This window comes from Melopsittacus undulatus, chromosome 1 (assembly GCF_012275295.1).
Source record: "Melopsittacus undulatus isolate bMelUnd1 chromosome 1, bMelUnd1.mat.Z, whole genome shotgun sequence".
NCBI lineage: Eukaryota > Metazoa > Chordata > Aves > Psittaciformes > Psittaculidae > Melopsittacus > Melopsittacus undulatus.
The window spans coordinates 597,751-613,264 of NC_047527.1; the positions used below are offsets into that span (position 1 = coordinate 597,751).

General features: G+C 48.6%; 1 protein-coding gene across 1 annotated transcript in view; it reads right to left on the reverse strand.

Annotated features, from left to right (window-relative positions):
- Positions 1–11,712, reverse strand: part of OPLAH (5-oxoprolinase, ATP-hydrolysing) — a gene marked incomplete at its 5' end in the record, with an annotated part of 109,492 nt that extends 97,780 nt beyond the window's left edge. The window contains 2 exons of the mRNA XM_034068815.1: positions 1,955–2,146; positions 11,554–11,712. Of these exons, the coding sequence (XP_033924706.1) occupies positions 1,955–2,146; positions 11,554–11,712 (351 nt within the window). The remainder of the gene's footprint in view (positions 1–1,954; positions 2,147–11,553) is intronic.
- Between the last annotated feature and the right edge of the window lie 3,802 nt (positions 11,713–15,514).

Below are 15,514 nucleotides of genomic sequence, written 5' to 3' on the forward strand. Positions count from 1 at the left end.
CCACCAGTATAACCAGTATAACCAGTATGCCCAGTGCTCACCAGCTGGAAGATGCTGGGCCGCGCCTGGGTCCCGATGCGCAGCAGGTCCCGGAACCCGCGGGTCACCACCAGTACCACCAGTACCACCAGTATGACCAGTATCACCAGTACCACCAGTACCACCAGTCCCACCAGTACCACCAGTACCACCAGTACCACCAGTATCACCAGTACCACCAGTATCACCAGTACAACCAGTACCACCAGTATCACCAGTACCACCAGTACCACCAGTACCACCAGTACCACCAGTACCACCAGTACCACCAGTACCACCAGTGCCACCAGTATGACCAGTGCCACCAGTATGACCAGTGCCACCAGTACCACCAGTATCACCAGTACCACCAGTACCACCAGTGCCACCAGTACCACCAGTATCACCAGTACCACCAGTACCACCAGTACCACCAGTGCCACCAGTATCACCAGTACCACCAGTATCACCAGTACCACCAGTACCACCAGTATCACCAGTACCACCAGTACCACCAGTGCCACCAGTATCACCAGTACCACCAGTACCACCAGTACCACCAGTATCACCAGTACCACCAGTATCACCAGTACCACCAGTACCACCAGTATCACCAGTACCACCAGTACCTCCAGTATCACCAGTACCACCAGTATCACCAGTATCACCAGTACCACCAGTATCACCAGTACCATCAGTATCACCAGTACCATCAGTATCACCAGTACCACCAGTAACACCAGTACCACCAGTATCACCAGTACCACCAGTATGACCAGTATCACCAGTACCATCAGTACCACCAGTATCACCAGTACCACCAGTACCACCAGTACCACCAGTGCCACCAGTACCACCAGTACCACCAGTACCACCAGTATCACCAGTACCACCAGTACCACCAGTACCACCAGTATCACCAGTACCACCAGTATCACCAGTACCACCAGTACCACCAGTATCACCAGTACCACCAGTGCCACCAGTACCACCAGTGCCACCAGTACCACCAGTGCCACCAGTACCACCAGTATCACCAGTACCACCAGTACCACCAGTACCACCAGTGCCACCAGTACCACCAGTACCACCAGTATCACCAGTACCACCAGTACCACCAGTATGACCAGTACCACCTGTACCACCAGTACCACCAGTACCACCAGTACCACCAGTACCACCAGTGCCACCAGTACCACCAGTGCCACCAGTATCACCAGTATAACCAGTATAACCAGTATAACCAGTATAACCAGTGCTCACCAGCTGGAAGATGCTGGGCCGCGCCTGGGTCCCGATGCGCAGCAGGTCCCGGAACCCGCGGGTCACCACCAGTGCCACCAGTACCACCAGTACCACCAGTATCACCAGTATAACCAGTATAACCAGTATAACCAGTATAACCAGTATCACCAGTATAACCAGTATAACCAGTATAACCAGTATAACCAGTACCACCATTACCAGTATCACCAGTATAACCAGTATAACCAGTATGCCCAGTGCTCACCAGCTGGAAGATGCTGGGCCGCGCCTGGGTCCCGATGCGCAGCAGGTCGCGGAACCCGCGGGTCACCACCAGTGCCACCAGTACCACCAGTACCACCAGTACCAGTATCACCAGTATAACCAGTATAACCAGTATAACCAGTGCTCACCAGTTGGAAGATGCTGGGCCGCGCCTGGGTCCCGATGTACAGCAGGTCCCGGAACCCGCGGGTCACCACCAGTGCCACCAGTACCACCAGTACCACCAGTATCACCATTACCAGTATAACCAGTATAACCAGTGCTCACCAGTTGGAAGATGCTGGGCCGCGCCTGGGTCCCGATGTACAGCAGGTCCCGGAACCCGCGGGTCACCACCAGTGCCACCAGTACCACCAGTACCACCAGTATCACCATTACCAGTATAACCAGTATAACCAGTACTCACCAGCTGGAAGATGCTGGGCCGCGCCTGGGTCCCGATGCGCAGCAGGTCCCGGAACCCGCGGGTCACCACCAGTGCCATGCGCTCACCGCGACGCTCCAGCAGAGCATTGGTGGCCACTGTGGTTCCCATGCGGATGCTCTCGATGCTGGAGGTGTCCAAGGGGACATCCCTGGGCAGGGGGATACCCAGTTCCTGGGGGAGACATAGAGACATATGGAGACCATAGAGACACATAGAGACACATAGAGACACATAGAGACACATAGAGACCATAGAGACACATAGAGACACATAGAGACACATAGAGACACATGGAGACACATAGAGACACATAGAGACACATAGAGACCATAGAGACCATAGAGACACATAGAGACACATAGAGACACATAGAGACACATAGAGACCATAGAGACACATAGAGACACATAGAGACACATAGAGACACATGGAGACACATAGAGACACATAGAGACACATAGAGACCATAGAGACCATAGAGACACATAGAGACACATAGAGACACATAGAGACACATAGAGACCATAGAGACACATAGAGACACATAGAGACCATAGAGACACAGAGACACATAGAGACCATAGAGACACAGAGACCCATAGAGACACATAGAGACACATAGAGACACATAGAGACACATAGAGACCATAGAGACCATAGAGACACATAGAGACACATAGAGACCATAGAGACACATAGAGACACATAGAGACACATAGAGACCATAGAGACACATAGAGACCATAGAGACACATAGAGACACATAGAGACCATAGAGACACATAGAGACACATAGAGACCATAGAGACACATAGAGACCCATAGAGACCATAGAGACACATAGAGACACATAGAGACCATAGAGACACAGAGACACATAGAGACCATAGAGACACAGAGACCCATAGAGACACATAGAGACACATAGAGACACATAGAGACACATAGAGACCATAGAGACCATAGAGACACATAGAGACACATAGAGACCATAGAGACACATAGAGACCATAGAGACACATAGAGACACATAGAGACCATAGAGACACATAGAGACACATAGAGACCATAGAGACACATAGAGACACATAGAGACCATAGAGACACATAGAGACACATAGAGACACATAGAGACCATAGAGACACATAGAGACACATAGAGACCATAGAGACACATAGAGACACATAGAGACCATAGAGACCATAGAGACACATAGAGAAACATAGAGACGATAGAGACCATAGAGACACATAGAGACACATAGAGACCATAGAGACCATAGAGACACATAGAGACACATAGAGACACATAGAGACCCATAGAGACACATAGAGACACATAGAGACTATAGAGAGACATAGAGACCATAGAGACCATAGAGACACATAGAGACACATGGAAACCATAGAGACACATAGAGACACATAGAGACCATAGAGACCATAGAGACACATAGAGACACATAGAGACCATAGAGACCATAGAGACACATAGAGACACATAGAGACCATAGAGACACATAGAGACCATAGAGACCATAGAGACACATAGAGACCATAGAGACACATAGAGACACATAGAGACCATAGAGACACATAGAGACCATAGAGACACATAGAGACCATAGAGACCATAGAGACACATAGAGACACATAGAGACACATAGAGACCATAGAGACACATAGAGACACATAGAGACCATAGAGACACATAGAGACACATAGAGACACATAGAGACCATAGAGACACATAGAGACACATAGAGACATATAGAGACACATAGAGACCATGGAGACACATAGAGACCATAGAGACACATAGAGACACATAGAGACACATAGAGACCATAGAGACACATAGAGACCATAGAGACACATAGAGACACATAGAGACCATAGAGACACATAGAGACACATAGAGACCATAGAGACCCATAGAGACCCATAGAGACCATAGAGACACATAGAGACACATAGAGACCATAGAGACACAGAGACACATAGAGACCATAGAGACACAGAGACCCATAGAGACACATAGAGACACATAGAGACACATAGAGACACATAGAGACCATAGAGACCATAGAGACACATAGAGACACATAGAGACCATAGAGACCATAGAGACACATAGAGACACATAGAGACCATAGAGACCATAGAGACACATAGAGACACAGAGACACATAGAGACACATACAGACACATAGAGACCATAGAGACCATAGAGACACATAGAGACCATAGAGACCATAGAGACACATAGAGACACATAGAGACACATAGAGACACATAGAGACATATAGAGACACATAGAGACACATAGAGACCATAGAGACACATAGAGACCATAGAGACACATAGAGACCATAGAGACACATAGGGACCATAGAGACCATAGAGACACATAGAGACACATAGAGACCATAGAGACACATAGAGACACATAGAGACCATAGAGACCATAGAGACACATAGAGACACATAGAGACACATAGAGACACATAGAGACCATAGAGACACATAGAGACACATAGAGACCATAGAGACCATAGAGACACATACAGACACATAGAGACCATAGAGACCATAGAGACACATAGAGACACATAGAGACACATAGAGACACATAGAGACATATAGAGACACATAGAGACACATAGAGACACATAGAGACATATAGAGACCATAGAGACACATAGAGACCATAGAGACACATAGGGACCATAGAGACCATAGAGACACATAGAGACACATAGAGACCATAGAGACACATAGAGACACATAGAGACCATAGAGACCATAGAGACACATAGAGACACATAGAGACACATAGAGACACATAGAGACCATAGAGACCATGGAGACACATAGAGACCATAGAGACACATAGAGACACATAGAGACCATAGAGACCATAGAGACACATAGAGACACATAGAGACACATAGAGACACATAGAGACACATAGAGACACATAGAGACCATGGAGACACATAGAGACCATAGAGACACATAGAGACACATAGAGACACATAGAGACACATAGAGACCATAGAGACACATAGAGACCATAGAGACACATAGAGACACATAGAGACCATAGAGACACATAGAGACACATAGAGACCATAGAGACCATAGAGACACATAGAGACACATAGAGACCATAGAGACACATAGAGACCATAGAGCCATAGAGACATATAGAGACACATAGAGACACATAGAGACCATAGAGACACATAGAGACCATAGAGACCATAGAGATACATAGAGACACATAGAGACACATAGAGACACATAGAGACCATAGAGACCATAGAGACCATAGAGATACATAGAGACACATAGAGACACATAGAGACCATAGAGACCATAGAGACACATAGAGACACATAGGGACACACAGGGACACATAGGGACACATAGAGACACATAGAGACACATAGAGACACATAGAGACACATAGAGACACATAGAGACACATAGAGACACATAGAGACCATAGAGACCATAGAGACCATAGAGATCATAGAGACACAGAGACACATAGAGACACATAGAGACCATAGAGACACATAGAGACACATAGAGACACATAGAGACACATAGAGACCATAGAGACCATAGAGACACATAGAGACCATAGAGACACATAGAGACACATAGAGACACATAGAGAGACATGGAGACACATAGAGACCATAGAGACCATAGAGACACATAGAGACACATAGAGACACATAGAGACCATAGAGACACATAGAGACACATAGAGACACATAGAGACACATAGAGACACATAGAGACCATAGAGACACATAGAGACACATAGAGACCATAGAGACACATAGAGACACATAGAGATACATAGAGACCATAGAGACACATAGAGACCATAGAGACACATAGAGACACATAGAGACCATAGAGACACATAGAGACACATGGAGACCATAGAGACACATAGAGACACATAGAGACCATAGAGACACATAGAGACACATAGAGACCATAGAGACACATAGAGACACATAGAGACCATAGAGACACATAGAGACACATAGAGACCATAGAGACACATAGAGACACATAGAGACCATAGAGACCATAGAGACCCATAGAGACACATAGAGACCATAGAGACACATAGAGACACATAGAGACACATAGAGACCATAGAGACACATAGAGACACATAGAGACACATAGAGACACATGGAGACACATAGAGACACATAGAGACACATAGAGACCATAGAGACCATAGAGACACATAGAGACACATAGAGACACATAGAGACACATAGAGACCATAGAGACACATAGAGACACATAGAGACACATAGAGACACATGGAGACACATAGAGACACATAGAGACACATAGAGACCATAGAGACCATAGAGACACATAGAGACACATAGAGACACATAGAGACACATAGAGACCATAGAGACACATAGAGACACATAGAGACCATAGAGACACAGAGACACATAGAGACCATAGAGACACAGAGACCCATAGAGACACATAGAGACACATAGAGACACATAGAGACACATAGAGACCATAGAGACCATAGAGACACATAGAGACACATAGAGACCATAGAGACACATAGAGACACATAGAGACACATAGAGACCATAGAGACACATAGAGACCATAGAGACACATAGAGACACATAGAGACCATAGAGACACATAGAGACACATAGAGACCATAGAGACACATAGAGACCCATAGAGACCATAGAGACACATAGAGACACATAGAGACCATAGAGACACAGAGACACATAGAGACCATAGAGACACAGAGACCCATAGAGACACATAGAGACACATAGAGACACATAGAGACACATAGAGACCATAGAGACCATAGAGACACATAGAGACACATAGAGACCATAGAGACACATAGAGACCATAGAGACACATAGAGACACATAGAGACCATAGAGACACATAGAGACACATAGAGACCATAGAGACACATAGAGACACATAGAGACCATAGAGACACATAGAGACACATAGAGACACATAGAGACCATAGAGACACATAGAGACACATAGAGACCATAGAGACACATAGAGACACATAGAGACCATAGAGACCATAGAGACACATAGAGAAACATAGAGACGATAGAGACCATAGAGACACATAGAGACACATAGAGACCATAGAGACCATAGAGACACATAGAGACACATAGAGACACATAGAGACCCATAGAGACACATAGAGACACATAGAGACTATAGAGAGACATAGAGACCATAGAGACCATAGAGACACATAGAGACACATGGAAACCATAGAGACACATAGAGACACATAGAGACCATAGAGACCATAGAGACACATAGAGACACATAGAGACCATAGAGACCATAGAGACACATAGAGACACATAGAGACCATAGAGACACATAGAGACCATAGAGACCATAGAGACACATAGAGACCATAGAGACACATAGAGACACATAGAGACCATAGAGACACATAGAGACCATAGAGACACATAGAGACCATAGAGACCATAGAGACACATAGAGACACATAGAGACACATAGAGACCATAGAGACACATAGAGACACATAGAGACCATAGAGACACATAGAGACACATAGAGACACATAGAGACCATAGAGACACATAGAGACACATAGAGACATATAGAGACACATAGAGACCATGGAGACACATAGAGACCATAGAGACACATAGAGACACATAGAGACACATAGAGACCATAGAGACACATAGAGACCATAGAGACACATAGAGACACATAGAGACCATAGAGACACATAGAGACACATAGAGACCATAGAGACCCATAGAGACCCATAGAGACCATAGAGACACATAGAGACACATAGAGACCATAGAGACACAGAGACACATAGAGACCATAGAGACACAGAGACCCATAGAGACACATAGAGACACATAGAGACACATAGAGACACATAGAGACCATAGAGACCATAGAGACACATAGAGACACATAGAGACCATAGAGACCATAGAGACACATAGAGACACATAGAGACCATAGAGACCATAGAGACACATAGAGACACAGAGACACATAGAGACACATACAGACACATAGAGACCATAGAGACCATAGAGACACATAGAGACCATAGAGACCATAGAGACACATAGAGACACATAGAGACACATAGAGACACATAGAGACATATAGAGACACATAGAGACACATAGAGACCATAGAGACACATAGAGACCATAGAGACACATAGAGACCATAGAGACACATAGGGACCATAGAGACCATAGAGACACATAGAGACACATAGAGACCATAGAGACACATAGAGACACATAGAGACCATAGAGACCATAGAGACACATAGAGACACATAGAGACACATAGAGACACATAGAGACCATAGAGACACATAGAGACACATAGAGACCATAGAGACCATAGAGACACATACAGACACATAGAGACCATAGAGACCATAGAGACACATAGAGACACATAGAGACACATAGAGACACATAGAGACATATAGAGACACATAGAGACACATAGAGACACATAGAGACATATAGAGACCATAGAGACACATAGAGACCATAGAGACACATAGGGACCATAGAGACCATAGAGACACATAGAGACACATAGAGACCATAGAGACACATAGAGACACATAGAGACCATAGAGACCATAGAGACACATAGAGACACATAGAGACACATAGAGACACATAGAGACCATAGAGACCATGGAGACACATAGAGACCATAGAGACACATAGAGACACATAGAGACCATAGAGACCATAGAGACACATAGAGACACATAGAGACACATAGAGACACATAGAGACACATAGAGACACATAGAGACCATGGAGACACATAGAGACCATAGAGACACATAGAGACACATAGAGACACATAGAGACACATAGAGACCATAGAGACACATAGAGACCATAGAGACACATAGAGACACATAGAGACCATAGAGACACATAGAGACACATAGAGACCATAGAGACCATAGAGACACATAGAGACACATAGAGACCATAGAGACACATAGAGACCATAGAGCCATAGAGACATATAGAGACACATAGAGACACATAGAGACCATAGAGACACATAGAGACCATAGAGACCATAGAGATACATAGAGACACATAGAGACACATAGAGACACATAGAGACCATAGAGACCATAGAGACCATAGAGATACATAGAGACACATAGAGACACATAGAGACCATAGAGACCATAGAGACACATAGAGACACATAGGGACACACAGGGACACATAGGGACACATAGAGACACATAGAGACACATAGAGACACATAGAGACACATAGAGACACATAGAGACACATAGAGACACATAGAGACCATAGAGACCATAGAGACCATAGAGATCATAGAGACACAGAGACACATAGAGACACATAGAGACCATAGAGACACATAGAGACACATAGAGACACATAGAGACACATAGAGACCATAGAGACCATAGAGACACATAGAGACCATAGAGACACATAGAGACACATAGAGACACATAGAGAGACATGGAGACACATAGAGACCATAGAGACCATAGAGACACATAGAGACACATAGAGACACATAGAGACCATAGAGACACATAGAGACACATAGAGACACATAGAGACACATAGAGACACATAGAGACCATAGAGACACATAGAGACACATAGAGACCATAGAGACACATAGAGACACATAGAGATACATAGAGACCATAGAGACACATAGAGACCATAGAGACACATAGAGACACATAGAGACCATAGAGACACATAGAGACACATGGAGACCATAGAGACACATAGAGACACATAGAGACCATAGAGACACATAGAGACACATAGAGACCATAGAGACACATAGAGACACATAGAGACCATAGAGACACATAGAGACACATAGAGACCATAGAGACACATAGAGACACATAGAGACCATAGAGACCATAGAGACCCATAGAGACACATAGAGACCATAGAGACACATAGAGACACATAGAGACACATAGAGACCATAGAGACACATAGAGACACATAGAGACCATGCAGACCCCAGACCCATAGTCACCGCAGCCCCATAGAGACACCAGACCCATGGGGTCTTCGGGGGGTACCCAAAGGGGTCCTGAGGGGTCACCCAAAGGGTCCTGTGGGGGGCACACATAGGGGTCCTGGGAGGGCACCTAAAGGGGCTCCCATAGGGGTCCCCAAAGGGGTCCCGGGGGGGCACCCATAGGTGTCCCATAGGGGTGCTTGTGTCCCCCATAGGTGTCCCTGCACTGCCTGTCCGCACCTGCTCCAGGACCCTCCGTATGCCCTTGGTGGGCGCGTCCCCGTACGCGGGGTCCTCGGACAGCACCCATAGGAGCACCCATAGGGGTGCTTGGGGGGCACCCGTAGGGGTTCAGGGGGGTCCCCAACCCATAGGGTCCCCCATAGGTGTCCATGTCCCGCCTGTCTGCACCTGCTCCAGGACCCTCCGTATCCCCTCTGTGGGCGCGTCCCCGTACGCGGGGTCCTGGGGGGGGGCACCCAAAGGGCACCCATAGGGGCACCCAAAGGGGTTCAGGGGGGTCCCCAACCCATAGGGGTTTTGGGGGGCACCCATAGGGGTCCCATAGGGGTTTCGGAGGGGGTCCCCAACCTATAGGGGTCCTGGGGTGGCTCTATTAGGGGTACCGGGGGGGCACTCAACGGGGTCCCCATAGGGGTCCTGGGGGTTGGGGTCCTGTGGGGCTCCCATAGGTGTCTGGGGGGCACCCAAAGGGGTCTATGGGGGGTGCTCTCAAAGGGGTACCCATAGGGGTCCCGGGGGGCACCCAAAGGGCTCCCATAGGGGCACCCAAAGGGGTTCAGGGGGGTCCTCATAGGGGCACCCATATGGGTTTTGGGGGGGCACTCATGGGTGGCCTGTGGGGGGTCCCCCATAGGTGTCCATGTCTCGCCTGTCCGCACCTGCTCCAGGACCCTCCGTATCCCCTCGGTGGGCGCGTCCCCGTACGCGGGGTCCTCGGAGAGCACCCAAAGGGGTCCCCATAGGGGTCCTGGGGTCACCTATAGGGGTCCCATAGGGGTTTTGGGGTGGCTCCTATAGGGGTCCCGGGGGGGGTCACCCATAGGGGTCCTTGGAGGGCACCCATAGGGGTTCAGGGGGGTCCCCATCCCAAAGGGGCTCAGGGGTCCCCCATAGGTGTCCGTACACCGCCTGTCCGCACCTGCTCCAGGACCCTCCGTATGCCCTCGGTGGGCGCGTCCCCGTACGCGGGGTCCTGGGGGGGCACCCATAGGGGTCCTGGGGGTCCCATAGGGGTCCCGGGGGGGGGGGGCACCCATAGGTGTCCCCATAGGGGTCTCGGGTGCATCCATAGGGCTCCCATAGGTGTCCCGGGGGGCTCCTAAAGGTGTCCCATAGGGGTTCAGGGGGGTAGGGTCCTCAGGGTCCCCCATAGGTGTCCCTGCACCGCCTGCCCGCACCTGCTCCAGGACCCTCCGTATCCCCTCCGTGGGCGCGTCCCCGTACGCGGGGTCCTCGGACAGGACCTTGAGCGCGCGCACGCGGCCGCCAGGACCCTGCGCGTACACGTCCGTGAAGGTCCCGCCGCGGTCAATGGAGAACCGGAACCGGGGGGGGGAGGGGAGGGGGGGGGGAGGGGGGAGGGGAGGAGGTCATGGGGGGAGGGGAGGTCATGGGGGGAGGGGAGGACATGGGGGGAGGGGAGGTCATGGGGGGAGGGGAGGTCATGGGGTGAGGGGAGGACGTGGGGGGAGGGGAGGTCATGGGGGGAAGGGGGGAGGTCATGGGGTGCGTTCGGCTCCGTTCGGGTCCGTTCAGGTCCGTTTGGGTCCGTTTGGGTGCGTTCGGCTCCGTTTAACTCCGTTTAACTCCGTTCGGCTCCGTTCGGTTTGGCTCCGGACACCGTCAGGGTCCGTTCAACTCAGTTCAACTCCGTTCGGCTCCGTTCGGCTCCGTTCGGGTCCGTTCGGCTCTGCTCGGGTGCGCTCGGGTCCGATCGGGTCCGTTTGGGTCCGGTCGGGTCCGATCGGGTCCGTTCAACTCCGTTCAAGTCCGTTCAACTCCGTTTGGGTCCGGACACCGGTCAAGGTCCGTTCGGGTCCGTTCGGATCCGTTCGGATCTGTTCGGCTCCGCTCGGGTCCTAACGGGTGCGTTCGGGTCCGTTTGGGTCCGTTTGGGTCCGTTCGGGTGCGTTTGGGTCCGTTCAACTCCGTTAAACTCCGTTCGGGTCCGCTCGGTTCGGCTCCGGACACCGGTCAAGGTCCGTTCAACTCAGTTCAACTCCGTTGAACTCCGTTCAAGTCTGTTCAACTCCGTTCGGGTCCGGGCACCGGTCAAGGTCCGTTCGGCTCCGTTCGGGTCCGTTCGGATTCGTTCGGGTCCTCTCGGGTGCGTTCGGGTCCGTTCAACTCTGTTTAACTCCGTTCAACTCCGTTCGGCTCCGGTCGGGTGGGTTCGGGTCCCTTTCGGCTCCGTTCGGCGCCGGACACCGGTCAGGGTCCGTTCAACTCCGTTCAACTCCGTTCGGTTCCGTTCGGATCTGTTCGGATTCGTTCGGGTCCGTTCAACTCCGTTTGGGTCCGTTCGGCGCCGGACACCGGTCAGGGTCCGTTCAACTCCGTTCAACTCCGTTCGGGTCCGGTCGGTTTGGCTCCGGGCACCGGTCAAGGTCCGTTCGGCTCCGCTCGGTTCAACTCCGTTCGGCTCCGCTCGGGTGCGTTCGGGTCCGGGCACCGGTCAAGGTCCGTTCAACTCCGTTCGGCTCCGTTCGGATGCGTTCGGGTCCGTTTGGATCCGTTCGACTCCGTTCGGGTCTGTTCGGGTCCGTTCGGCTCCGTTCTAGTCCGTTCAACTCCGTTCTTGTCCGTTCGGTTCCGTTCAACTCCGTTCAACTCCGTTCAACTCCGTTCGGGTCCTTTCGGCTCCGCTCGGGTCCGTTCGGGTCCGTTCACCGTCCACAGGGGGCGGGGCCTCGGAGGGGGCGTCTGCTCGAGGGGCGTGGCCTCATGGAGGGGTGGTGCCTGACCTGGGGGCGTGGCCTAACGGGGGCGACCGCTCTGTGGGCGTGGGCTCGTGTGTGACGTCACATATGGGGCGTGGTCTCGATCAGCAGGAAGTGGGGGCGTGGCTTGGGGCACGTACGTCACGTCAGGGGGCGTGGCCAATGAGAGACGTTATGGAGAAGTCACGTATAGACGCCGGGGGGCGTGGCCTGGGACCGGATACGTCACGTATGGGGGCGTGGCCTCCGAGTGACGTTGTTGATGGAGGGGTCACGTGTCGCTGCCTGGGGGCGTGGCCTCGGCCGGAGCCTCTGTGGGGCTGCAGCGGAGGGGGCGTGGCCTCTGTCTATGGGGGCGTGGCCTCTGTCTATGGGGGCGTGGCCTCTCTATGGGGGCGTGGCCTATGTCTATGGGGGCGTGATAAGGGACCAGAGCAGGTGATTGGTTCTATTGCTATATACGTATGTATGCATGCTATATGTGTATATATACGTATGTATGTATGCTATGTGTGTGTATATATGTATGTATGTATGCTGTGTGTGTGTATATATGTATGTATGTATGCTGTGTGTGTGTATATATACGTATGTATGTATGCTCTGTGTGTATATATGTATGTATGTATGCTGTGTGTGTATATATACGTATGTATGTATGCTCTGTGTGTATATATATACGTATGTATGTACGCTATGTGTGTATATATACGTATGTATGTATGCTGTGTTGTGTATATATACGTATGTATGTATGCTATGTGTGTGTATATACGTATGTATGTATGCTGTGTGTGTGTATATATACGTATGTATGTATGCTGTGTGTGTGTATATATACGTATGTATGTATGCTATGTGTGTGTATATATACGTATGTATGTATGCTGTGTGTATATATACGTATGTATGTATGCTGTGTGTATATATACGTATGTATGTATGCTGTGTGTATATATACGTATGTATGTATGCTGTGTGTATATATGTATGTATGTATGCTGTGTGTGTATATATGTATGTATGTATGCTGTGTGTGTGTATATACGTATGTATGTATGCTGTGTGTGTATATATGTATGTATGTATGCTATGTGTGTATATATGTATGTATGTATGCTGTGTGTGTATATATGTATGTATGTATGCTGTGTGTGTGTATATACGTATGTATGTATGCTGTGTGTGTATATATGTATGTATGTATGCTGTGTGTGTGTATATATACGTATGTATGCTGTGTGTGTATATATACGTATGTATGTATGCTGTGTGTATATATACGTATGTATGTATGCTGTGTGTGTATATATGTATGTATGTATGCTGTGTGTATATATACGTATGTATGTATGCTGTGTGTGTATATATGTATGTATGTATGTATGCTATGTGTGTATATATGTATGTATGTATGCTGTGTGTGTATATATATGTATGTATGTATGCTGTGTGTGTGTATATATGTATGTATGTATGCTGTGTGTGTGTATATATATGTATGTATGTATGCTGTGTGTGTGTATATATGTATGTATGTATGCTGTGTGTGTGTATATATATGTATGTATGTATGCTGTGTGTGTGTATATATGTATGTATGTATGCTGTGTGTGTGTATATATGTATGTATGTATGCTGTGTGTGTGTCCATAACACAGCATCAATGGGAGCACCCAACACATCCCAGTGTCCATAACACATCAATGGGAGCACCCAACATATCCCATGTCCATAACACATCAATGGGAGCACCCAACATATCCCATGTCCATAACACATCAATGGGAGCACCCAACACATCCCAGTGTCCATAACACAGCACCCAACACATCCCCCCCCCCCCCCCAACATCACTGTCAATGAAACAGCTCCGGTCCCAGCTCTGGCTTTATTGTATCGTGATAGAGACACTGTAACAGAGATACCGCGATAGGGACACTGTGATAGAGACACTATGATAGAGACACTGTGATAGCGATCCTGTGATAGAGACACCGTAACAGAGATACTGCGATAGAGACATCGTGATAGAGACACCGTAACAGAGATACTGCGATAGAGACATCGTGATAGAGACACCGTAACAGAGACACCGCGATAGAGACATCGTGATAGAGATGCTGCAATAGACATTGTGATAGTGACACCGCGATAGAGACACCATGATAGGGATCATGTGATAGAGACACCGTGATAGGGACACTGTAACAGAGATACCGCGATAGAGACATTGTGATAGAGACACTGTGATAGAGACTCCGCAATAGAGACACCGCGATAGAGACACTATTATAGAGACACCATGATAGGGATCCTGTGATAGAGACACCACAACAGAGACACCGTGATAGAGATGCTGTGATAGAGATGATGTGATAGAGATGCTGTGATAGAGATGCTGTGATAGAGATGCTGT